Source organism: Trachypithecus francoisi, unplaced genomic scaffold (assembly GCF_009764315.1).
Source record: "Trachypithecus francoisi isolate TF-2019V2 unplaced genomic scaffold, Tfra_2.0 Contig01440, whole genome shotgun sequence".
NCBI lineage: Eukaryota > Metazoa > Chordata > Mammalia > Primates > Cercopithecidae > Trachypithecus > Trachypithecus francoisi.
Window position 1 is genome coordinate 18458969 of NW_022681431.1, and position 26822 is coordinate 18485790.

Consider the following 26822-nt stretch of genomic DNA (forward strand, 5'->3'; position numbering starts at 1 on the left):
TAGGAGTGAGCCACCGAGTCCGGCCTCAAGCTCTAAACTGCAGCAATAATCACTGGTAGTTCCTTTGCACTCAGTTTCCTAACCTTGAAATCCCACCATTCCTGGGCACCCTTGCCAAGATTCCTAACCTTTCAACACAATGTAGGCGGGACTTCCTTTTGGAAAGCCTTCTGCAAGCCTTCCGGGGGTATGGTTCTGCAACACCCTGTGTATATCTCTATCACAGCACTCAGGCACTGCATTGTATTTATTTGCTTACAGGGCTATCTTTCCCAGTTTTTTTTTTCTTCTCCATAGAACCAAAGTCGAGTAAGTTGAGTTTCTTGAGGACAAATTCAGTAACTTGTATATATTTGAATCTCCAAGAGTTGTAGAGTACCAAACTGTGGAGCTCAGTGTCAAGATCAGCTAAACTGGAGTGAGGTGGGAGGACAGATGGATGGGTCAGGAAAAATAATTTTTCTTTTTTTCTCCCAATGTGCTGGATTACAGGTGTGAGCCACCGCGCCCGGCAAGGAAATAAAATTTTTTTCTTTTTTTGAGACAGAGTCTCATTCTGTCGCCCAGGCTGGAGTGCAGTGGCGCAAACTCGGCTCAAAGCAAACTCCGCATGTGGGTTCAAGCAATTCTCCTGCCTCAGCCTCCCGAATAGCTGGAATTACAGGTGACTGCCACCACGCCCTGCTACTTTTTGTATTTTTAGTAGAGACGGGGTTTCACCATATTGGCCAGGCTGGTCTCGAACTCCTGACCTTGTGATCCGCCCGCCTCGGCCTCCCAAAGTGCTGAGATTACAGACGTGAGCCAGGCCAAGAAAGATAATTTCTAAGTATGAAATGTAGGTTGGGAGGACCTCAGTAGGTTGGGAGAAGTGCACAGTGGTAAGTTACAGATGGCAATGAGGTCACACAACTATGAAGTCAAGGTTAACAATAACGCATACGGGAAAAACGGACAAGTGGCGCAACAAGGGGTAGCGGGTCTCCAGGACATGGCATTAGGACGTGCTTGTTGAGGGGCAGGTATTTGGAATCAGGCCCCACTTTCGAGTTGTCTTTCTGCAGGAACCAGAGAGTGCGGTCGGGAACAGGAAGCAGGAACTGTTAGGGAGATAAGGAAGGTGCTATTGCCCACATCCATCCTCTACGGCCACAAGGTCAGGGGGGCCAGGCTGCCTCCTCACAGCATCAGCTTTTTCTTCGGCTTCATTTCCCTCTGGAAAGCGCTTTCTCACCGACGCTGCAGAGACCGTAGGGGCAGCCCCTGCCGGGCTACCCTCCAAGGAGCCACCACTCTAGAGCCTACGCTCCTCTGGACATCATGTGACTTGGGGGACTACTTGCCTTTCTTCTGAAACACGGCTACAGACTATGAGTTAAAAACACTGGGCTTAGCGCGCCCTCAATAACTACGCAGCCGTGGCACACTACCCTCTCCCAGCCTGCCCGCTGCAGGAAGAGTTCCACTTCCTCCCCCAGAAAACGCGGCCGGAAGGGGCGGGCTTTCCGCTTGGACCGGGCGCTTCCGCCACCATGGCTGCACGTGGGGTTGTTGGTATTTTTTTCCTCTCTGCTGTCCCCCTTGTGTGTCTGGAGCTACGGCGTGGGGTCCCGGATATAGGTAAGTGTTGACTTTTTCCCTTCGACAGTTGCAGCTGGGTAATTTTCGCAGGAATGTTGCATAGAATGACCGCTTCGTCGACTGCGTCGCTTCGGAGCGGCTTTGACTACAACTCCCAGACTGCATCGTGCCTGCCTCCCACTTCCGGAGCCGACTTCACTTCGGGGAACTTTTTCCCTCCAAGTGTAGTGGTTTTGCGTGTAAGAGAGTAGCGACAAAGAGCACAGGGGCAATCATAGACAGTGCTTCTGTATCCTGGTGAGCATTCAAAAGGAAATCAACAGGTTGATAAGATGAAGGCCTTCTGAGAATTTAGGCTGAGAGGTTTTCTGTTTTGTTTTGTTTTTAAATTAGAGACAGGGTCTCACTATGTTGCCCAGACTGGTCTCGAACTCCTGGGTTCAAGAGATCCTCCTGCCTCGGCCTCTCAAAGTGCTGGGATTACAGGCCTGCGCCACTGCGCCTGGCCCTGAGATTTAAATAAGGGGCCACACCCGTGAAAAGCCAGTGGAGGCAGGGAAGGGGTTGGGGAGGGGAGGAGTATTCTAGGCAAAAGATTGTGACGTGTTGGAGGAAAAGGTGAAGGCCATTGTGACTGAATCAAGGAGAGCTGGGAGGAGGAGGAGGAGGAATTGGCTCAGGATAATGACTTTTATTGAACACCTATTATAAGCCAAATACCAGGTGCTGGTTATTATCTCATTTAATCTGCACTGCAGTCAGAGGCGGGTAGGCACTATTATAATCCCCATTTTACAGCTGAGGGAACTGAAATTTAGGGAGATTAAGTGACTTCTCTAAGGCTTTAAAAAGGTCACTCGATTCTGTATGGAGAATACTTTGGACGGAAGCTATGGTGGAAGCAGTGAGGCACGTCAGGCTTTGGAAGCTGACAAGTGGTGATGATGACCTGGACTAGGACAATAAAAGAGGAGATGAAGTGTAGACAGATTCGGGATATTGACGAAGTAGGATCAACCAACAGGCTTTGTTTATGGGTTGATGTTTGGGGCAAGGGAAAGGAAGGATTCGAGGACGACTGCCTCATGGGGGATTGAACAAACCTAGGTATTTGGTAGTGCTACTGGTAAAGGGAGAAATGGAAAGAAAAACAGTGGAGATGCTGAGAATCATGAGTTGATTTTTGGACATTTCAGTGATCAGTTTACATGTCTGTCTCCCTTTTTAAGGTCAATTCTAAAGTTAGAGACCATAATGAAACTTGGCTTTGTGTACTCCCTCTCTTTCTCCACCTTTTCTCCCTGCTCATAAGGAGTCAGATGCCTAGAAATGTTGCCTGCAATAAGAAATGAAAATAAAATGCTTTAAAAAAAGATGTACAAAGACTCTCCTGATGCTTCCCACTCACTCAAGCTGTGTTGGAATGTAACAAGACTTTTATCCAAAGGATCACAAATGTTGAATTCACACTCACCATTTCCAAAATTCACCTGTTTCGTTGTCTTTTCAACATCCACCCCTACTCTGCTCATTTATTTTTTTTTTTTTTTGAGACAAGGTCTTGCTCAGTCACCCAGGCTGCAGTGCAGTGGCACGGTCATGGCTTACTGGCTTACTGCAGAGCCTGGACTTCCCAGCTCAGGTGATCCTCCCACCTCAGCCTCCTGAGTAGCTAGGACTACAGGTGCCACACCACCATGCCGAGCTAATTTTTTGTATTTTTTGCAGAGAAGTGGTTTTGCCATGTTGCCCAGACTAGTCTGGAACTCCTAGGCTCAAGCAATCTGCCCACCTTGGCCACCCAGAATGCTGGGATTATAGGTGTGAGCCACCATGCCCAGCCAGAAATCTGTTTCTTGAAAGCAGAGACCAAATGGAATTTGTTTTTGTATTCCCAGCACTTACCAGTGTCTAGTTTAATAGAACTAGGGACAAGGGTTCTAGAAATTGCACCTGCGCTCCTGGCAGCATCTTTGTCTAGCTCTTGAAATTTTTATGGAATTAGCTTCTTTCTCAGAATTCTGAATGAATGATTGTTTCCTTTGGATTGTTTTCCCTGTTTAAGTTTTTTTTTTTTTAATATATTTTTTCCTTTTTTTTTTTTGTTTTTGCTACCTTTGGATTCTTGATAGTGAGCTTCCAATAATTATTTGTTAACATTATTTAAGTCTGTTTTACATATCATACTTTATACCAGCAACAGGGCTGGTTATGCCTATACTAATATTCAGACCTATATTGAAAAACTAGCCTTGTCTTTTGTTTTTTTTGAGATGGAGTCTCGCTCTGTTGCCCAGGCTGGAGTGCAGTGACACAATCTTGGCTCACTGCAAGGTCTGCCTCCTGGGTTCACGCCATTCTCCTGTCTCAGCCTCCCAAGTAGCTGGGACTACAGACGCCCACCACGATGCCCAGCTAATTTTTTGTATTTTTAGTAGAGACAGGGTTTCACTGTGTTAGCCAGGATGGTCTCGATCTCCTGACTTGGTGATCCACCCGCCTCAGCCTCTCAAAGTGCTGGGATTACAGGCATGAGCCTCTGTGCCCGGCCTGCATTGTCTTTTTCTACTGTGTAAAAAAACCTTTGTTGTCAATACATTTTACTTGTACTTAAGCTAATTTTTTTTTTTTTTTTTTTTTTAAGACGGAGTCTTACCCTGTCACCCAGGCTGGAGTGCAGTGGCGCAATCTCGGCTCACTGCAACTTCCACCTTCAGGGTTCAAGAGATTCTCCTGCCTCAGCCTTCTGAGTAGCTGGGACTACAGGCATGTGCCACCATGACTGGCTAATTTTTTTTGTAGTTGTAGTAGAGACAAGGTTTCATATGTTGTGCCAGGTTGGTCTCCTACTCCTGACCTTGTGATCCACCCGCCTTGACCTCCCAAAGTGCTGGGATTACAGGCGTGAGCCACCGTGCCTGGCCTAAGCTAAATATTTTAAGGCCAGTTCCTCACGTTTGTTATCCGTTGAAGTACACTGCTTATGGGGTCTGTAGTTTAAGTACACAAAAAAATCCCAGCACTCTGGGAGGCTGAAGTGGGCAAGTCATGAGGTCAAGAGATCAAGACCATCCTGGCCAACATGCTGGAACCCTGTCTCTACTAAAAATACAAAAATTAGCGGAGCATGGTAGCGCACGCCTGTAGTCCCAGCTACTCGGGAGGCTGAGGCAGGAGAATTGCTTAAATCTGGGAGGCGGAGGTTGCAGTGAGCTGAGATTGCACCACTGCACTCCAGCCTGGCAACAGAGTGAGACTCTGTCTCAAAAAGAAAAGCAAAAAAACAAAACAAAACAAAAACCTTAAAAATGTTTTTTTCTCAAAAGATATACACACAAATAGAGTTCTTTCATATTCCCATGTGATGTTTGCAGATTGCTTGTTAGAACAGCAGTAGTATGAAACATAAATCCCACACCTCAATGGGGTTTTTTTTTTTTTTTTTTGAGACAGAGTCTTACTCTGTTGCCCAGGCAGGAGTGCAGTGGCGCAATCTCAGCTCACTGCACTCTCCACCTCCCAGGTTCAAGCCATTCTCATGCCTCAGCCTCCCAAGTAGCTAGGATTACCAGTGTTCACCACTATGCCTGGCTGATGTTTGTATTTTTAGTAGAGATGGGGTTTCACCATGTTGCCCAGGCTGGTTATGAACTGAGTTCAAGTGATCCACCCACCTCAGCCTTTCAAAGTGCTGGGATTATAGGTGTGAGCCACTGCGCCTTGCCTCAGTGGTTTCTTTTCTTTTTTTTTTTTTGAGATGGAGTCTCGCTTTGTCGCCCAGGCTGGAGTACAGTGGCAAGATCTCGGCTCACTGCAAGCTCCGCCTCCCAGGTTCATGCTATTCTCCTGCCTCAGCCTCCAAGTAGCAGGGTCTACAGGTGCTCGCCACAATGCCCAGCTAATTTTTTGTATGTTTTAGTAGAGATGGGGTTTCACAATGTTAGGCAGGATGGTCTCTATCTCCTGACCTCGTGATTCTCCCGCCTCGGCCTCCCAAAGTGCTGGGATTGCTGGTGTGAGCCACCGCGCCCGGCCTCAGTGGTTTGTTTACATACTAATACTCTAGACATTAAACTACTTTTGTATTGGCCAGAGATAAAATAAATTAAATTATATGTCGTATTGAATAACACCTGAATCAATAGTTAATACTGTCAAGTTGGAAGAGCTATGTTTTTTTTTTTAAGTCATACTTCTTCTCTAAACAACTTTAAATTGGTAGGGTTTTTAAAAGAATAATATTAGGCCAAGTATGGTGGCTCACGCCTGTAATCCCAGCACTTTGGGAGGCCAAGAAGCGGGCATCATTTGGAAAAAAATATATATATATTATCTGATAGCCCACATCTGTGGTCCCAGCTACTTGGGAGGCTGACATGGGACCATTGCTTGAGCCCTGGAGGTCATGGCTGCAGTGAGCTGTGATCAACTGCTGCGCTCCAGCCTGGGCAAGAGAGTGAGAGTCCATCTTAAAAAAAAAAAAAAAAAGGCAAGAGTATACATCTGTTTTCAGTTTAAAATAAAACATTTAAGTCTGTATATCTTTTTCTTTTTCTTTTTTTTGAGACAGAGTTTCAGGCTGGAGTGCAATGGCCTGATCTCTGCTCACTGCATCCTTCACCTCCTGGTTCAAGCCATTCTCGTGCCTCAGCCTCCCAAGTGGCTGGGATTACAGGTACCCACCATCATGCCTGGCTAATTTTTATATTTTGGGAGAGATGGGGGTTTCACCATGTTGGCCAGGTTGGTCTTGAAGTCCTGACCTCAGGTGATAAGCCTGCCTTGGCCTCCCAAAGTGCTGGGATTACAGGCATGAGCCATCTCGCCCAGCCTATATATATGTTTTTCTAATTCCTTCTTTAAGTTTTGGTTAGTTGACTAATTACCAGCCTTGATCACATTGGATTCCTCTGTATCTCTGCCATTTATCTTTTGAGAATTAAAAACACAAAACAAGAGTAAAAATTCCGAAAGGATGGAAATCATTTTTAACCCAGCTTTGTCTCCTGTCCCTCAACATTTGCCAAATTGTATTATGCAAAGTAGGTAGTAGATTTTTGCTCAAATAATTTTCACTTTGGTTCTTAATATAAGACCAAATACTGGCTGGGTGCGGTGGCTCATGCCTGTAGTCCCAGCACTTTGGGAGGCTAAGGTAGGCAGATCACCACCCACTCCTGGTCAGGAGTTTGAGACCAGCCTGTCCAATGTGGTGAAACCCTGTCTCTACTGAAAATACAAAATTAGCCAGGCGTGGTGGTGCATGCCTGTAGTCCGAGCTACCCAGGAGGCTGAGACAGGAGAATAGCTGGAACCCGGGAGGCAGAGGTTGCAGTGAGCCAAGATTGCACCAATGCACTCCAGCCTGGGCAACAGAGTGAGGCTCCATCTGAAAAAATAAATAAATAAATAAAAAGACCAAATACTATATTTTTACTTTTTCCTCGGCAAGCATGTACATTGTAATTTTACTTACAGGTGACTAAATGTCAAGAAATACAGAAGCACACAGTTGCACAGTTGTGAGAAATAAGGATTTGGTGTTTCCGTGAGAATGTTTATCATAGAACTAGAATTTGAATTTGACAGGATGATTTCTTTTTCTTTTTTTTTTTTGAGACGGAGTCTCTCTCTGTTGCCCAGGCTGGAGTGCAGTGGTGCGATCTCTGCTCACTGCAGGCTCCACCTCCTGGGTTCATGCCATTTTCCTGCCTCAGCCTCCCAAGTAGCTGGGACTACAGGTACCCGCCACCACTCCCAGCTAATCTTTTGTATTTTTAGTAGAGACAGGGTTTCACTGTGTTAGCCAAGATGGTCTTGATCTCTTGACCTCGTGATCTGCCCACCTCAGCTTCCCAAAGTGCTGGGATTACAGGCGTGAGCCACCACACCCGACCAACACGATATTTTCACAATTTTATTTCTAGTTATGTAATTTTCTCTCTATGGGAAACTACAACTTATATATTACTGATATTCATATTTTTAGTGTAGCTGATTGCTCTAATTATAACTGTATTCCCAAGATAGTGTTTATTCTAGAATTATGCTCTGTACATTTGTTCTGGAAATGACAACCATTATGAGTTTTTTAATGCCCAAAGGAGAACACAGTAAGCCCTCTGTATCTGTCTGTATCTGTGAGTTCCACATGCGAGGATTTAAGCACCTGTGGATTGAGACGATTCAGAAAAGTCTGGGTGTTGTGTTTCACTCCTACAGTCCCAGGACCTTGGGAGGCTGAGGCGAGCAGATTGCCTGAGTTCAGGAGTTCAAGACCAGACTGGACCACATGGCGAGACCCCATCTCTACAAAAAATACAGAAATTAGCTGGGTGTGGTGGTGCATACCTGTAGTCCCAGCTACTTGGCGGGGCTGAGGCAGGTGGATCGTTTGAGCCCCAGGAGGTTGAGGCTGCAGTGAGCCGTGTTCTCACCACTGCACTCCAGCAGCCTGGGTGGCAGAGCAAGACCAAGAAGAGCAATACACTGTCTCTTAAAGAAGGAAAGAAAAGAAAATATTCAGAACAAAAATGGGGTAAATGGATGTTTGTCTGTCCCAACCATGTGCAGACTTTTTTCCCTGTCCATAAACAGTAAAGTATAGCAACTATTTATAGAGCCTTTACGCCGTATTGGGTAATATATGAGTAATCTATAGATGATTTAAAGTAAGTGGGAGCATAGACTATATGTGAACACTATGCCATTTTATATCAGGTACTTGAGCATCCGTGGATTTTGGTATACTCAGGAGTCCTGGAACTAATACCCCATGCATACTAAGGGATGACTATATATGAACAAAATCATAAGACAGTTACATAACTTTTACTATACTTTCCCAGTACAGATAATCTTCTAATGTGTTATAATTTATTAGGAGTATCAAGAAAAATGTTTTGGGTTGGGCGTGTTGGCTCACGCCTATTATCCTAGCTATCACTTTGGGAGGCCAAGACAGGAGGATCACTTGAGCTCAGGAGTTTGAGACCAGCCTAGTCAACCTAGTGAGACCTCGTCTCTTAAAACAAAAAGTTTTGAATTTTAATTTTAGTTTTTTTCCTTTGTCAGGAATCAAGGATTTTCTTTTGCTTTGTGGCCGGATTTTCTTACTGCTTGCTCTTCTTACTTTAATTATTTCTGTGACTACCTCGTGGCTTAACTCACTTAAATCTTCCCAAGTTTATCTGAAGGGTAAGTTTATTATTTATGCTACCCTTTTATGCCATTCTACTCAAATTTCTTTCCTTTTTTTATTCTAGAACTTTGCACAGTAAGAACCATTTTACTATTAATTTGTGATGTGTAGTTTCAGGGAGAGTAATCATCACAACTTGAGTCATGATTTTTTTGTGTGTGGTTTTTAAAAATTAGTAATGATTGCTTTGCATGGACTATCGCCCAACATTTTTATGAGAAATTGTACATTTTTCTTACATATGTGTTTTTAAGCTATATCATTTCTAAGTTGTTATGTGGTAAATTCCCTAGTTTTAAATTGTGTGTTTGTGTTGCTTAACTGCCATTTGATACTTACAGTTTATGAGCTCTTCTACAGAGTGAATGTATCTATCATTAATCTTTTTTTTTTTTTGGAGATGGAGACTCGCTCTGTCACCAGCTGGAGTGCAGTGGCGTGATCTTGCCTCACTGCAACCTCCACCTCCTGGGTTCAAGCGATTCTCCTGCCTCAGCCTCCTGAGTAACTGGGACTACAGGCGTGCACCACCATGCCTAGCTAAGTTTTGTATTTTTAGTAGAGATGAGGTTTCACCATGTTTGCCAGGATGGTCTTGATCTCTTGACCCCGTGATTTGCCCGCCTCAGCCTCCCGAAGTTGGGATCATAGGCATGAGACACCACGCCCTGCTGATCTACCATTCATCTTGAAAGGCTTTTCATCCTAATTTTTTGTTTCGTTCTAGCAGTTTTTACTTAGACACCTTTGTCTTTTATATGTAAATGTTTTTAATTTTAGGAAATCATGCTTGTTTTTGGTTTTTAAATTTGAGACAGAGTCTTACTCTGTCACCCAGGCTGGAATGCAGTGGCATGATCTTGGCTCACTGCAGCTTCCTCCTCCCAGGCTCAAGTGAGCCTCTCGCCTCAGCTTCCCAAGTAGTTGGGACTACAGGTGTGTACCACTGCATCTGGCTACTTTTTGTAGTTTTTGTAGAGGTGGGATTTCGCCATGTTGCCCAGGCTGGTCTCTAGCTCCTGAGCTCAAATGATCCACCTGCCTCAGTCACCCAAAATGCTGGGATTGCAGGCTTGACCCACTTTGCCCAGCCTGTTTCATTTTTGGTAAGCAAAAGTTTGTGAGTCCTAGAAGCCTTTTAAAGTAATATTGTACTTAGCCTCAGAACAGGTGAATCTTAAAACCAAAAACTACATATTATCTATGCTACTAGGAAGAAGCTTGTCATTAGTGAATTTGGTACATTGTGTTTTCACTGTTTATTTAAATGTAAGTAAATAAAAGGAAAGTGACCAGTGTTGAATGTATAGCCCTTTCAAATTAACTATGAATAAAACCATAATCCTAAAAGGTTATACTATTCAACCCAAACATAAATGACAGTGTGATATTTTAGGGTCTCCCAACCATAGACTTCAGATTTTTTTCTTTTTTTGATACATTATTTGATTGGTTATACTTCAAATGAGATATTTGGGAAGTAAAAAGCACTTTCACGTTTTGATGTCTTAGAAGAAGAAGAAAAGAATAAGAAAAGACAAAAACTTGTGAGAAAAAAGCAACAAGAGGCACAAGGAGAGAAGGTAAGCCAGAATTTTTAGAGACTTTATGCGTAGAGAAATACAAAAATCTCTGAGGCAATTAAAAGTAAGGTCTGTTGCTTCTCTGTGTGTGCTAAGATTTAAAAAAAATATATTGAGGTCAAATTCATGTGACATAAACTTGACCATTTTATGTTACTTATTTGTTTTCGAAATGGAGTCTCACTCTGTCACCTAGGCTGGAAAGCAGTGGTGAGATCCTGGCTCACTGCAGTCTCTGCCTCCCAGGTTCAAGCGATTCTCCTGCCTCAGCCTCCCAAGTAGCTGGGATTACAGGCATGCACCACCACACCCAGCTAATTTTTGTATTTTTAGTAGAGATATGGTTTCGCCATATTGGCCAGGCTGGTCTTAAACTCCTGACTTCAGGTGATCCACTTGCCTTGGCCTCCCAAAATGCTAGGATTACAGGCATGAGTCACTGTGCCCAGCCAAAATTGACCAGGCTGTTCAGTGACATTTAGTACATTCACAAGGTTGCACAACTACCACCTCTGTTCCATCTCCCATGAAGAAAACCATATACTCTTTAAACAGTCGCTCCCCACTCTCCCCTCCTCCCATCCTCTGGCAACCACCAATCTGCTTTCTATTGGTATGCATTTACCTATTGTAGATGAATAATATTCCATTGAATAGATATGCCACTGGTTTTTTTGTTTGTTTGTTTGTTTGTTTTTGAGACTGGTCCTCTCTCTGTTGCCCAGGCTGGGGTGGAGTGGTACAACCATAGCTCACTGTCACCTCAAATTCCTGGGTTCATGGGATCCTCCTGCCTCAGCTTCCCGGGTAGCTAGAACTATAGCCACACACACATCACCACGTTCAGCTAATTGTTTAAAAATTTTGGGTCAGGCATGGTGGTGCACGGCTGTAATTCCAGCACTTTGGCAGGCAGAGGCGGGTGGATCACTTGAGGTGAGGAGTTTGAGACCAGCCTGGCCAACATGATGAAACCCTGTCTCTACTAAAAATACAATAATTAGCTGGGCATGGTGATGGGCACTTGTAGTCCCAGCTACTTGGGAGACTGAGGCTGGAGAATCACTTGAACCCAGGAGCCGGAGGTTGCAGTGAGTAGAGTCTGCACCACTGCACTCCAGCCTGGGCAACAGAGTGAGACTCTGTCTCAAAACAAAAACAAAACAAAAACGAAGGATGTTGGCTTCCCTCTCCAGATTTAAGACCTGAAATTCTGAAGATGACACTTGGTTTCCCATTTGTGACAAATCCTTGGAGTTACCATACTGGCATTCGATTTGAATCAGGATATGGGATTGTTCCCAGCATGAAAACCACAACCTGGTTGATAGTTTCATAATCAGGCAGGTCAAAAACCAATGTCTGTCCAGCTTGCTGTCTACCTGTCGGCACGAGCCTGCCCGCAACCAAGCAGCCAAACAGGGAGGCAGTGGCTCTGTTCAGCCAGCAGGGCTCTTACTTGGTTCTTATTTACAACTTTATAGATAGCGTATATTTTAAGGAACATTAATGTATAGTAACAACGCCTAATTTGTTGTTTTGAACAGGCCAGCAGATACATAGAGAACGTTTTAAAACCTCACCAGGAAATGAAATTGAGAAAACTGGAGGAGCGCTTTTATCAAATGACGGGTGAAGCCTGGAAATTAAGCAGTGGTCACAAACTTGGGGTTGGAAAATATTCTCATTTTATATTTTGAATCCTCTTACTGTGTTTCCTATTACATGATTGATTTGTAATTGAAACTGATGTTAGTCTGTTTTTAGATTTTATTGATAATGATTGTATATCAGTTTTTGTTCAGCATACTTGTTTATCGCATGGTTAAGGGGTTGGTCTTTGTTTTTAAAAGATAGGGTCTCTCTCTGTTGCCCAGGCTGGGTGCAGTGGCACGATCGTAGCTCACTGCAACCTCAAACTCCAGGGCTCAAAGGATCGTCCTGCCTCAGCTTCTTAAGTTGCTAGGACTACAGGTGCATCCTACCATGGACTGCACCTGGCTGGTGAAGTGTTTTTTGGTGCCTAAAGAGCATATAACTTGGTTCCTTAAAAAGCTGTTGTGGTGGCTCACGCCTGTAATCCCAGCAATTTGGAAGGATGAGGCAGGCAGATTGCTTGAGACCAGGAGTTTGAGACCAGCCTGGGCAACATAGGAAGACCCTGTCTCTAAAAAAAAAAAAAAAAAATTAAAAATTAGCCAGACGTGATAGTATGTGGCTGTAGTTTCAGCTACTTGGGAGGTTGAGGCAGGAGGATCACTTGAGCCCAGGAGGTCAAAAGGCTGCAGTGAGCTGTGACCACCACTGCACTCCAGCCTGGGAGACAGAGCAAGACCCTTTCTCCAAAAAACAAACAAACAAAAACTGTGACATAAGATAGTCTTTAAAACTGTTGAATAAATTGCTGTTGTCTTATATGAGGGCAAGAACATTCTGATCTTTCCTCAAGTCAAGATCTCCAAGGTATTAAGCTCATGTTATATACGTTATTATATATTATATATTCTGATTTTTAAGTCAAATTAAACTTTGGTTATGTTTTCCTTCAGCACTGAGTATGAATTTTGTCAGTTTCTACAGAAGTTTACAATTTTAAGTTTTCTTTTTTTTTTGAGGTGGAGTCTCGCTCTGTTGCCCAAGCTGGAGTGCAGTGGCGCCATCTCAGCTCACTGCAACCTCTGCCTCTCAGGTTCAAGGGATTCTTCTGCCTCAGCTAATTTTTGTTTTTGAGACAGTCTCACTCCATCACCCAGGCTAGAGTGCAGTGGCATGATGTCGGCTTACTGCAACCTCCACCTCCTAGGCGCAAGCAATTTTCCTGCCTCAGTCTCCCAAGTAGCTGGGATTACAGGTGCCTGCCACCACGCCTGGCTAATTTTTGTATTTTTTTTAGTAGAGGTGGGGTTTCACCATGTTGACCAGGCTGGTCTCGAACTCCTGACCTCCAGTGATCTGCCCACCTCGGCGTCCTGAAATTCTGGGATTACAGGTCTGAGCCACCGCACCCGGGCAATTTCTGTATTCTTTTAGTAGAGACAGCGTTTCACTGTGTTAGCCAGGCTGGTCTTGAATTCCTGACTTCAGGTGATCTGCCCTCCTCAGTCTCTCAAAGTGCTGGAATTACAGGTGTGAGCCACAGCACCCTGCTCAAGCCTCGTGTTTTCTTGTTGACAGAGATTATGCTTTAATTTTTTGGGTCTCATACTGGCTTGCTGATATTTTTCTACTGACAGGCCATCAGGGTAAAAAAAAAGAAAAAGGAAAAACAATTGTGAATGTAATAAAGTTGATAGAAAACATCTCTTTAGAAATTGTCTTTTGTGTTTGACCAGGGTGATGAAGGTACAAGTCAGACATCTTTTGAAACATCAAATAGAGAAGCAGCAAAGAGCCAGAACTTGCCTAAACCTGTAACTGAATTTCCATCTCCTGCTGAACAGCCCACATGCAAGGAGGTAAAGTACTTCATGCCTGGCATTGAATTGTGTTTGTGTGCAGTAGGAGTATCAAACTCTGGGTGAGGTGGTGTACTGGGTGAAGATCAGGACTGGCCTTTTATCCAGATGGTGTCTTCCCACTACCTTACAAAGCGATCACCTTTATTAAGAATAGGCTAGGCGCCATGGCTGACACCTGTAATCCCAACACTTTGGGAGGTTGAGGCCAGGAGTTTGAGCCCAGCCTGGCCAACATGGTGAAACCCCATCTCTATTAAAAAAAAAAAAAGACTTTTCCTTGTTCAATATTAATATTAATGCTCTGAATCCAACTTGGAAGCAATAAAGACAAATGATAATAGGTTTAGAAAATACTCAATTATTGACTGGACATGGTGGCTTATGCCTGTAATCCCAGCACTTTGGGATGCCAAGGCAGGCAGATCAGCTGAGGTCAGGAGTTCAAGACCAGCCTGGCCAACATGGTAAAACCCCATCTCTACTAAAAATACAAAAATATTAGCTGGGCGTGGTGGCAGGCACCTGTAATCCCGGCTACTGAGGAGGCTGAGACAGGAGAATTGCTTGAACCCGGGAGGTGGAGGTTGCAGTGAGCCAAGATTGCACCATTGCACTCCAGCCTGGATGACAATAGTGAAACTCTGTCTCAAAAAAAAAAAAAAAAAAGGGCTGGGCGTGGTGGCTCATGCCTGTAATCCCAGCAGTTTGGGAGGCCGAGGTGGGTAGATCATGAGGTCACGAGTTCAAGACCAGCCTGGCCAAGATGGTAAAACCCTGTCTCTACTAAAAATACAAAAATTAGTGGCAGGCACCTGTAATCCCAGCTACTTGGGAGGCTGAAGCAGGATACTCTCTTGAACCCGGGGGAGGGGAGGTTGCAGTGAGCCTAGATCACGTCACTGCACTCCAGCCTGGGCAATAGAGTGAGACTGTGTCTCAGAAAAAAAAATACTCAATTCTTTTTTTTTTTTTTTTGAGACGGAGTCTCACACTGTCGCCCAGACTGGAGTGCAGTGGCGAGATCTCAGCTCACTGCAAGCTCCGCCTCCTGGGTTCACACCATTCTCCTGCCTTGGCCTCCTGAGTAGCTGGGACTACAGGCACCTGCCACTGCGGCAGGCTAATTTTTTTGTATTTTTAGTAGAGACAGGGTTTCACCGTGTTAGCCAGGATGGTCTCCATCTCCTGACCTCGTGATCCTCCCGCCTTGGCCTCCCAAAGTGCTGGGATTACAGGTGTGAGCCACTGTGCCCGGCCAAAAATACTCAATTCTTTTTAAGGAATTTGATGATGTGAAAATGAAAAATACAATGCTTAGGAAGGGAAGCATTCCTATTGACTTAAGACATTATCAAGCCCTGTCTTGTGAGTGGCTAATAGTTGTCATTAACATGAGTGTATAATTTTCCTTATCGGCCCTTCTAGGGAATAGATTAGCAATCAGTCACTTTGGATTAGTGCCCAGGTTTATTATACATGTTTTTCATTCAAATCTTCAATCCCTAACGTAATTCCGATTGGAGTTGGAAAAGATTGGAAATAAGAAATCTGTTTTTACCGGCCCTTAGGGAAAGATGGGAGGCTGTCTATTCCCTGAAAATAGTTTCTAAGATACTGCTTCTCAGTCTGAGATTTCCTGGTCCCATCGTGGAGATTAAGCAGAGGAATCAGATTATTGAACTATCACTGACATTTGAAAAAGGTCAATATGAACTAAACGGACTGATTAAAAACTCATGTTTGTGTTTTGTTAATAACACTATCTTATTGCTGATGGCAGATTTTACTTGACAGTCACATATGCTTTTGATACCAAAGGAAAACAAATGAGTTATTTAGTAAATGCAAGTAAGGTTAGATTACATGTTATAAAATATATTCTGTGGTATTAATCAATAAAGAGAGTTCCTGGAGATGACGTCATTGGTAACAAATGTTTTAATGAGAGAAAATGGTCTAAATATCTGCATTATTTTATTTTTATTTTTTTGAGACAGAGCCTCACTCTGTCACCCAGGCTGGAGTGCAGTGGCGTAGTCATGGCTCACTGCAGTCTCTGCCTCCTGGGTTCAAGAGATTCTCGTGCCTCAACCTCCTAAGTAGCTAGGATTACAGGCGTGTGCCAGCACGCCTGGCTAATTTTTGTATTTTTAGTAGAGATGGGGTATCACCATGTTGACCTTGACCAGGCTGGTCTTGAACTCCCGACCTCAGGTGATCTGCCTGCCTCAGCCCCCGAAAGTGCTGGGATTACAGGCATGAGCCACCACACCCAACCCAATATCTGGATTCTTAATAGATTAATGGAAATAGGGAAACATGAGTAAATGACAGAAGCAACCAAAGTAAATGGTTTCTGGAAGTCACCTGGGAGTGTGAGTGACGATAAGTTCATATTTATGTTAAAATTTGTATATGGGCCGGGCGCGGTGGCTCACATCTGTAATCCCAGCACTTTGGGAGGCTGAGGCGGGTGGATCACAAGGTTAGGAGATCAAGACCATCCTGGCTAACTCGGTGAAACCCCGTCTCTACTAAAAAATACAAAGAGTAAGCCAGGCATGGTGTGGGGCACCTGTAGTCCCAGCTACTTGGGAGGCTGAGACAGGAGAATGGTGTGAACCCGGGAGGTGGAGCTTGCAGTGAGCTGAGTTCACGCCACTGCACTCCAGCCTGGGCGACAGGATGAGACTCCGTCTCAGAAAAAAAATAAGTAAATAAAATAACATAAAATAAAATGTGTATATGTTTGAAGCAAAATAATTTTGGGGTCTAATTTTTTTTTTTTTTAAAAAGACGGAGGCTTGCTCTGTCACCCAGGCTGGAATGCAGTGGCACAACCTCAGCTCATTGCAACCTCTGCTTCCTGGGTTCCAAGTGATTTTCCTGCCTCAGCCTCCTGAGTAGCTGGGATTATGGGCACCTGCCATCATGCCTGGATAATTTCTGTATTTTTGTAGAGATGGGGTTTCACCATGTTAGCTACACTGATCATGAACTCTTGACCTCAAGTGATCCGCCCGCCTCAGCCTCCCAATGTGTTGGGATTACAGGCGTGAGCCATTGCGCCTGGCTGATTCATGTTAATATTTATCCTGTTCTTATGTAAATGTATGTGTATATGCATACACATCATGTTTTTTTTTTTTTTTTTTTAAGTGACAAAGTCTTGCTTTGTTGCAATGGTTAGCCTTGAACTTCTGAGCTCAAGTGATCCTCCTGCCTCAGCCTCCTGAGTTGCTGGGATTCCAGACATAAGCCACTGTATCTGGCTTTTTTAAAAAAATAGTACATTTTTATATATTAGTAATATTTTGGAACATAATAGAAGCAAAATCCTTTAAATATGTATAGCTTGGGAGCTACTATCTCAAATCCTATTTTTATGATTAATTTTAGCACCCTTGCCCAAAAATGTTTATTAATTGAGCTATTTGCATTATAAACTTTTTATGGATGTGTAAAGATTTAAGTAAGCTTAGATGTGTGTCTAAAACCTGTATTGAGAGGAACTCTTCTCGTTGACACTTTCGTTTGCTTCTTGAAAATGTTTACATTCCTCTTACCAATACTTTTCTTTAGATTCCTGATTTACCTGAAGAACCTTCTCAAACAGCAGAAGTAAGTCTGTTATTCTCTTTGAAAAGTAAACTTATTTTCTATTTTCTTTGCTTAACATCCATTAAATATGTCTTATCTAAGCTTGGGTTTAGAAAGATATGATAGTGTAAGTGTTCACGTGATATACTGTAACTAGGTCTTTTTTAGAACAGAGACAGGGTCTCACTATGTTGCCTAGGCTGGCCTTGAACTCCTGGGCTCAAGTGATCCACCTGCCTCAGCCTCCTAGTTAGTGGGTCTTATTTGGAATGCAGTGTAGTGTCAAATTCCTCAGCATGAGTCCTATTTTGCAAGCCTGCTGTGTGCTGAGTTGTCTTTTTTTTGAGATGAAGTCTCGCTCTTGTCTCCCAGGCTGGAGTGCAATGACATGATCTCAATTCACTGCAACGTCCGCTTCCCGAGTTCAAGCGATTCTCCTGCCTCAGCCTCCCAAGTAGTTGCCACCACACCGGGCTAGTTTTTGTGTTTTTAGTAGAGACGGGGTTTTACCAATTTGGCCAGGCGGGCCTGGAACTCCTGACCTCAGGTGATCTGCCTGTCTTGACCTCCCAAAGTGGTGGGATTACACCCACCCACTGCCTCAGGCATAGGATACACGTGGGCTTTTCCAGAACTTTAGGTCAGATAATGCATGGCTTACTAAAACAGAGTCAAAATAGACATATGTCCCAGCACTTTGGGAGGCCAAGATGGGAGGATTACCTCAGCTTAGCAATTCAAGACCAGCCTGGGCAACATAGTGAGACCCTGTCACTACAAAAAGGAAAAAAAACTAGGCAAATGACTTCAAATTGCAGTTCTCCTTTTCAGAGGAGAAAATGAAGAGGGCAACGACATTGTAGATGTTTTAATTTAGGAGTGGTTTGCTGTTGGGGGCTGGGCTAGGACTGATCCCCAGCTGTGTCAAGCTGCCTTCTTCCCAGTTGCTGAGTCATAGTACGTGGTGCCCTCCTGTCACTGGTCACCCTACTTATAGACACTTCCTCATGTATGGGGAGCACACACCTGTCTTGAAAGCCATTAAGTCATTTGGGCAATAAATCCAGGAGAACCCACTTCTTGGGGCTCGGCAACAGCTATACTCCTTGGAAACCTTTTTTTTTTTTTTGAGACAGGCTTTTGCTCTCTCTTTTTTTTTTTTTTTTTTTTTGCTCTGTCTCATAGGCTGGAGTGCAGTGACACGATCATAGCTCACTGCATTTTCAACCTCTCAGGCTCAGGTGATCCTTCTACCTTAGCATCCCAAGTAACTAGGACTGCAGGCACATGCCACCAGGCCTGGCTAATTTTTAAATTAAAAAAATTTTTTTTGGTAAAGATTGGGTCTCACTGTGTTGGTCCAACTCCTGGTCTCACGTGATCCTCTCACCTTGGCCTCCCCAGGTGGTGGGATTATAGATGTGAGTCACTGTGCCTGATGGGAAAGCTTTTTTTTTTTTGAGACCAAGTCTCACCGTGTTGCTCAAGCTGGAGTGCAATGGCACGATCTCAGCTCACTGAAACCTCTGCTTCCCGGGTTCAAGCCATTCTCCTGCCTCAGCCTCCTGAGTAGCTAGGACCACAGGTATGTGCCACCATGCCTGGCTAATATTTGTATTTTTAGGAGAAATGGGGTTTCACCATGTTGGCCAGGCTGGTCTCGAACTCCTGACCTCAAGTGATCTGCCCACCTTGGCCTCCCAAAGTGCTGGGATTACAGCCTGAGCCACTGCACCTGGCCTGTTGGAAATATTTCCTAACATAGCTTTCCTGAGAGGGAGGGGTGCTGCTCTAAAACTACCACTTATGCATAATATGATACCCACATAACTCCCAGCACAGTTAATGATCATGTTAGTCATAAAGGGTTTCTTGACAGTTGAAAAATAAACACTAATTTGTCATCTTCTCATTTTATAATGTCTTTTTTTAAAAAAGTCTTGCTCTGTCATCCAGGCTGGGGTGTAGTGGCGTGATCACAGCTCGCTGCTGTCTCAGATTCCCTGGGCTCAGGCAATTCTCCCACTTCAACCTCCCAAGTAGCTGGGACTAGAGGCATGCACCACCACGTCTAGCTAATTTTTCTATTTTTTGTCGGGGAGTGTGTCTCAAACTCCTGGCCTCAAGTGGTCCGCCTGTCTCAGTCTCCCAAGGTCCTAGGATTATAGGCGTGAGCCACCACCATGCCCTACCTATGTCTTAATAATTAGCAAAGCAGCATCTAAGTCCTTTTTAGCTGCTTAGCTGTTTTATAGAATGAAAGGTATTGCAAAAAGCAATGGATCGGAGTTCTTATGTGAATCTTTCTTCCTCAGGTCGTTACTGTTGCTCTCCGATGTCCCAGTGGGAATGTCCTGAGGAGAAGGTTTTTGAAGTCCTGCAGCTCACAGGTAAGTGAAGGAATTCGCATTTTGAGAAGTATCTTTCTCTCGCCAGGCGTCCTCGTGGGAGTGACATCGTCTTTAACCCTGCGTGGCAATCCCTGACGCACCGCCGTGATGCCCAGGGAAGACAGGGCGACCTGGAAGTCCAACTACTTCCTTAAGATCATCCAACTATTGGATGATTATCCAAAATGTTTCATCGTGGGAGCAGACAATGTGGGCTCCAAGCAGATGCAGCAGATCCGCATGTCCCTTCGAGGGAAGGCCGTGGTGCTGATGGGCAAGAACACCATGATGCGCAAGGCCATCCGAGGGCACCTGGAAAACAACCCAGCTCTGGAGAAACTGCTGCCTCATATCCGGGGGAATGTGGGCTTTGTGTTCACCAAGGAGGACCTCACTGAGATCAGGGACATGTTGCTGGCCAATAAGGTGCCAGCTGCTGCCCGTGCTGGTGCCATTGCTCCATGTGAAGTCACTGTGCCAGCCCAGAACACTGGCCTCGGGCCCGAAAAGACCTCCTTTTTCCAGGCTTTAGGTATCACCACTAAAATCTCCAGGGGCACCATTGAAATCCTGAGTGATGTGCAGCTGATCAAGACTGGAGACAAAGTGGGAGCCAGCGAAGCCACGCTGCTGAACATGCTCAACATCTCCCCCTTCTCCTTTGGGCTGGTCATCCAGCAGGTGTTCGACAATGGCAGCATCTACAATCCTGAAGTGCTTGACATCACAGAGGAAACTCTGCATTCTCGCTTCCTGGAGGGTGTCCGCAATATTGCCAGTGTCTGTCTGCAGATTGGCTACCCAACTGTTGCATCAGTACCCCATTCTATTATCAACGGGTACAAACGAGTCCTGGCCTTGTCTGTGGAGACGGATTACACCTTCCCACTTGCTGAAAAGGTCAAGGCCTTCTTGGCTGATCCATCTGCCTTTGTGGCTGCTGCCCCTGTGGCCGCTGCCACCACAGCTGCTCCTCCTGCTGCTGCTGCAGCCCCAGCTAAGGTTGAAGCCAAGGAAGAGTCGGAGGAGTCGGACGAGGATATGGGATTTGGTCTCTTTGACTAATCACCAAAAAGCAACCAACTTAGCCAGCTTTATTTGCAAAACAAGGAAATAAAGGCTTACTTCTTTAAAAAAAATAAAAAATAAAAAAAAAAAAAGAGAAGTATCTTTGTTGAATTTGGCAGTAGTTTATTCACATGCCGTTGGGAAGGTGTGATCACACTGTCATCCTGCACCTTCCATCAGGTATGGATAAAGGACATTTCCACGTACTCCACATTGCAGAAATTTGGCTAACTAGGCATGCATGCTGGATGTCTCTGAATTGTGATCTCTGCATTCACATTTGACTCATTCTTTCCCTTTGGTGTATTTTTCCTTTGTTGTTTGCTTTCATTACATTTTCATAATTTGATGGGCAATATGCTTTTAAATCCTTCGGAAGTAGCCACTATTAACTTTAGACTTTTTTTCTTTTAAAAACGGTACTGTGGGCTGGGTGCAGTGGCTCAGTCTGTAATCCCAACACTTTGGGAGGCCAAGGTGGGCAGATCACTTGAGGTCAGGAGTTCGAGACCAGCCTGGCCAACATGGTGAAACCCCATCTCTACTAAAAATATGAAAATTAGCCGGGCATGGTGGCAGACGCCTGTAATCTCAGCTACTTGGGAGGCTGAGGCAGGAGAATCACTCGAACCTGGGAGGCAGAGGTTTCAATGAGCTGAGATCATGCCACTGCACTCCAGCCTGGGTGACAGAGCAAAATTCTGTCTCAAAAATAATAAATAATAAAAACAATACTGTGGTTGTTAGTGATAATTTGGAAAATATGGAAAAGTAGAGAGAGAAAAAAATTTGATCTGTAGTCTCATGCCAAAACCAGTTACTAACATTTCGGTATATTTCCATCTCTAATTACATTTAAACATATAATTATGTGTGCATTAAAAATATATGTAAATAATTTTCTGTCCTGTTTGTTGTATTTAACCTTCAGTGACAAGAATGCTATAAACCGTAATGGAAAATAACTGGATTTGACTACATAAAAAAACCTGTCAGGTGCGGTGGCTCATGCCTGTAATTCCAGCACTTTGGGAGGCCAAGGCAGGCGGATCATGAGGTCAGGAGATGAAGACCATCCTAACATGGTGAAACCCCGTCTCTACTAAAAATACAAAAAAATTAGCCAGGCGTGGTGGTGGGCGCCTGTAGTCCCAGCTACTCGGGAGGCTGAGGCAAGAGAATGGCATGAACCCGGGAGGTGGAGCTTGCAGTGAGCCGAGATCGCACCACCGCACTCCAGCCTGGGTGACAGAGTGAGACTCCGTCTCAAAAAAAAAAAAAAAAAATTAAAAATTCCATAAACCATAAAGTTTAGAATTTTTTTTTTTTTTTTTTTTTTTTTGAGACAGAATCTTGCCCTGTCACCCAGGCTGGAATGGAGTGGTGCGATCATGGCTCACTGCAACCTCCATCTCCTGGCCTCAAGCAATTCTTGTGCCTCAGCCTCCTGAGTAGCTGGGACCAGAGGCACACACCACCGTTCCTGGCTAATTTTTGTATTTTTAGTAGAGATGGGGTTTTGCCATGTTGGCCAGGCTGGTCTCAAACTGGGCTCAAGTGATCCACCCACCTTGGCCTCCCCAAGTGATGGGATTATAGGCGTGAGCCACCACAACCAGCTCATTTTACTATTTATGTGTGACAGTCATTTTTTATAAGGAACTTAAATCAAGGAAAAGATAAACACCTCAGTAGACTGACAAGGAAAGAAACACATGAATATCACGTTTCCTAAAGATGACTCAGTGACAGATAAATATATGAAAAAAATGTTTGGCCTCACATAGAAGCAATGAAGTACACATAAAATGAAACCGTATTTTCTACCTAACTAGACCGTCAAAGATTAAAAAGAAATAGTACCCAGATTGGAAAACAGGGATTCTTAAAACTTTAATAGTTTTTTGGCCAGGTACGGTGGTTGACACCTGTAATCCCAACACTTTGGGAGGCTTAGGCAAGCGGATCACGAGGTCAAGAGATCGAGACCATGCTGGCCAACATGGTGAAACCTTGTTTCTACTAAAAATACAAAAATTAGCCAGGCATGGTGGTGGGCGCCTGTAGTCCCAGCTACTCGGGAGGCTGAGGCAGGAAAATCGCTTGAACCCGGGAGGCGGAGGTTGCAGTGAGCTGAGATTGTGCCACTGCACTCCAGTCTGGGAGACAGAGCAAGACTGTCTCAAAAAACAAAACAGAAAACCTTTAATATTTTTTATTTTATATTTTAAAAATAGAACAGGGTCTCACTATGCTGACCAGGTCAATCTTGAACTCCTGGGCTCAAACGAGTCTCCTGCCTCGTCCTTCCAAAGTGCTGGGATTACAGGTGTGAGCCACTGTGTCTGGCCATCATAACTTGTTAATGTGAATGTAAATAGGATCAGTGTTCCTGACAGATAATTTACAATTGTTTTTATTTATTTTTGTGAGATTGGTTCTCACTCTGTCACCAAAGCTGAAGCACAGTGGTACAATCACAGCTCACTGAAACCTTGACCTTCCCGGGCTCAGGTGATCCTTGCACCTCAGCCTCCTGAGTAGCTGGGATTATAGGCACGCACCACCGAGCCTGGCTAATTTTTGTATTTTTTGTAGAGACTGGGTTTCGCCATGTTACCCAGGCTGGTCTCAAACTTCTGTGCCATTATATGTTTGGAAAAAAATGTATACATACGTGTGTGTGTGTGTGTGTGTGTGTGTATATATATATATATATATATATAGTTTTGAGACAGAGTCTTGCTGTGTCACCCAGGCTGGAGTGCAGTGGCGGGATCTTGGCTCACTGCAACCTCCGCCTCTTGGGTTCAAATTATTCTCCCTCCCCAGCCTCCTGAGGGCCTGGGATTACAGGTGCCTGCCACCACGCCTGGCTAATTTTTGGCTCAGCGCAGTAGCTTATGGCCCTAATCCCAGCGCTTCAGGAGGCGCAGGCAGGCAGATCACTTGAGGTCAGGAGTTCAAGACCAGCCTGGCCAACATGGTGGAACCCCATCTCTACCAAAAATACAAAAATTAGTGGGCCATGGTGCCAGGCGCCTGTATAATCCAAGCTACTCTGGAGGCTGAGGCAGGAGAATCGCTTACACCCAGGAGGTGGAGGTTTCAGTGAGCCGAGATCATGCCATTGCACTCCAGCCTGAGTGACAGAGCAAGACTCCCATGTCAAAAAAAAAAAAAAGAATATTCCTATCTCAAAACTCATGGCAAGCTATTTTCCTTTAAGCTCTAGAAAGTTTCTTTGAAAGGTATGAAAATTCTGTCCCATGACTCCTAGGGATATGATTTTACATTGACAAAATTATAAAATGATATGGTGGTCTAAAGGGACACGGTGTGTAAAGTATTTGATAATGACTAAGCCAAGCTTTTTATCTTCTAGGTCTTACTTGACTGGATGATGAGAATTGGGTACCACACATCTCTATACAGCCTTTCTACTTCCTTTCCCAGACGGCCTCTGGCAGTGGAGGGGGGCCAGTCGCTGGAGGACATAGGAATAACTGTGGACACTGTGCTCATCCTGGAAGAGAAGGAGCAGACCAACTAGGAAAGAAGTTTGAGACCAGCCTGGGTAACATGGCAAAACCCAGTCTCTACATGCTCCCTGTTCTGCTTGAAGTCAGCTGTGCCATGACCTCCTGGCACAATAAAGGCTTCACGATAAAACCACACCATACCTTGATTGAGCTTATGGCAGTAAACATTGAACATTGATATCCATGGGAATAGGATTAGAGAAGGATTGCTTTCTGCATATAATAATCTGTAGACTGTGCCATTTTACAATGTACCAAATGAGAACGAGGTAAAAATGTAAATGAGGTAAAAATGTATGCAGTAAGGCACTCCGTAATTGGTATTTTTTTCCCAGCTGACATTATTTCTCAGTGTTAGAAAACAAACCCATAGAACTTTGCTTTTTGCCTCTTCAATCCGTCTTACCACACAATATTTCATGATTCAGTCAAATTTTTCAAAGTCTTATAAGCAGGAATGTTTATTCTGCTGTATTTCTGTGAAATTAAAAACTTGGAAGAGGCTTCAAAGCTCTTGGAGGCTTTCAGTTTCTTTCTGATGGGTATATATTAGTTTACTTAACTAATGTTTGCGATTTACATAATTTTGACTTGTATTAAATGTTACATTTACAAAGTTCCAAATGAATCAGTATTTTTAAAAATAAAACTATGAAAGCATTAAAATATAGGTGAATTTTAAAAAATGTATCTGATCATTTCCCTCTCCTGCTTATAAGCTTATAATGATAAAGTCATGCACTGTTCAGACTCCAAGTGTGGTTATAAAAGGCTTTTAACTTTGTTCTACTCACTCCTTTTTTCTTTTCTCGTGCTCTGTTTTAAAAGTCTGCTCAGGCCTGGTGTGGTGGCTCACACCTATAATCCTAGCACTTTGAGAGACTGAGGCGGGCGGATCATGAGGTCAAGAGATCGAGACCAGGCTGGACACAGTGGCTCATGCCCATTATCCCAGCACTATGGGAGGCTGAGGCGGGTGCATCACGAGGTCAGGAGTTCAACACCAGCCTGGCCAAGATGGTGAAACCCCATCTCTACTAAAAATACGAAATTTAGCCAGGTGCAGTGGCAGGCGCCTATAATTCCCAACTACTCGGGAGGCTGCGGCAGGAGAATTGCTTGCATCTGGCCAGCAGATGTTTCAGTGAGCTTAGATCATGGCACTGCACTCCAGACTGGGTGACAGAGTGAGACTGTGTCTCAAAAAAAAAAAAAAAAAAAGTTGAAGACCAGCCTGACCAACATGGTAAAACTCCATATCTACTAAAAGTACAAAAATTGACCGGGCATGGTGGCTCATGCCTGTAATCCCAGCACTTTGGGAGGCAGAGGTGTGCGGATCACGAGGTCAGGAGATGGAGACCATCCTGGCTAACACGGGTGAAACCCCATCTCTATTAAAAATACAAAAAATTAGCTTAGTGTGGTGGCGAACGCCTGTAGTCCCAGCTACTCAGGAGGCTGAGGCAGGAGAATTGCTTGAACCCAGGAGGCAGAGGCTGCAGTGAGCTGAGATCACGCCACTACACTCCAGCCTGGGCGACAGAGCAAGACTCTGTCTCAAAAAAAGAAATTAGCTGGGAGTGGTGGTGTGCACCTGTAATCCCAGCTGCTCAGGATGCTGAGGCAGGAGAATCGCCTAAACCCAGGAGGCAGAAGTTGCATTGAGCCTAGATCTCGCCACTGCACTCCAGCCTGGTGCCAAAGCAAGACTCCATCTAAAAAAAAAAAAAAAAAAAAATTCCCAGCACTTTGGGAGGCCGAGACGGGCGGATCACGAGGTCAGGAGATCGAGACCATCCTGGCTAACACGGTGAAACCCCGTCTCTACTAAAATATACAAAAAATTAGCCGGGCGAGATGGCGAGCGCCTGTAGTCCCAGCTACTCGGGAGGCTGAGGCGAGAGAATGGCGTAAACCCGGGAGGCGGAGCTTGCAGTGAGCTGAGATCCGGCCACTGCACTCCAGCCTGGGCGACAGAGCGAGACTCCGTCTCAAAAAAAAAAAAAAAAAGCTCATCTGGCTCTTGGGCATTCCTTTTATCCCCTTCTGTAGAATTTGGCACACTGTATTATAGCTGTGTTTTGTTTTCTGAAATAGGCACTTCCTCAAAGGCAAGGACTGTGTTTTTTTGCCCTTAGAAGTACCTACTGTATGTTAGATAATTAATACTTCTTGGAAAATAAATAGTAAGTAGTCTCAACCTTAAATTTGGGGTGGGAGGGCAGGTTGGTTCTAAAATATCTCACATTGAAAAAAATGAGGCCAGGTGCGGTGGCTCATGCCTATAATCCCAGCACTTTGGGAGGGCAAGATGGGCAGATTGCTTGAGCCCAGGAGTTCAAGACCAGCCTGGGCAACATGGTGAAACCCCATCTCTACAAAGAATACAAAATACA

The 26822-nt window shown here is 44.4% G+C and overlaps 2 protein-coding genes across 6 annotated transcripts; both read left to right on the top strand.

The window, feature by feature from the left end:
• The first annotated feature begins 546 nt into the window (after positions 1-546).
• UBXN8 (UBX domain protein 8) lies at positions 547-25207 on the top strand. 5 transcript variants are annotated; one of them, XM_033230281.1, is made up of 8 exons: positions 547-1620; positions 8656-8778; positions 10295-10365; positions 11913-12035; positions 13698-13820; positions 17406-17444; positions 19739-19813; positions 24267-25207. In XM_033230281.1, the coding sequence occupies exons 1-8, from the start codon at positions 1533-1535 to the stop codon at positions 24432-24434; spliced, it is 810 nt and encodes a 269-aa protein (XP_033086172.1). In that variant the 5' UTR covers positions 547-1532; the 3' UTR covers positions 24435-25207. The 5 variants fall into 5 exon arrangements, with proteins under 5 accessions (XP_033086172.1, XP_033086182.1, XP_033086155.1 ...); XM_033230264.1 differs by having other exon boundaries at positions 1518-1803; XM_033230299.1 differs by lacking the exon at positions 547-1620 and adding an exon at positions 7970-8119.
• LOC117094521 (60S acidic ribosomal protein P0-like) lies at positions 19853-20952 on the top strand. Its single transcript, XM_033230250.1, has one exon. It carries the CDS (start codon positions 19922-19924, stop codon positions 20876-20878), a length of 957 nt encoding a protein of 318 aa, XP_033086141.1. The 5' UTR covers positions 19853-19921; the 3' UTR covers positions 20879-20952.
• Positions 25208-26822: the final 1615 nt, after the last annotated feature.

Coding starts and splice junctions, on each gene's coding strand:
- UBXN8 (XM_033230264.1), top strand. CDS start 1,674: ATGTTGCATAGAATGACCGCTTCGTCGACTGCGTCGCTTCGGAGCGGC. Junction 8,779..10,294: donor TTCCCAAGTTTATCTGAAGG/GTAAGTTTATTA, acceptor TTGATGTCTTAG/AAGAAGAAGAAAAGAATAAG. Junction 13,821..17,405: donor AACAGCCCACATGCAAGGAG/GTAAAGTACTTC, acceptor ACTTTTCTTTAG/ATTCCTGATTTACCTGAAGA.
- LOC117094521 (XM_033230250.1), top strand. CDS start 19,922: ATGCCCAGGGAAGACAGGGCGACCTGGAAGTCCAACTACTTCCTTAAG.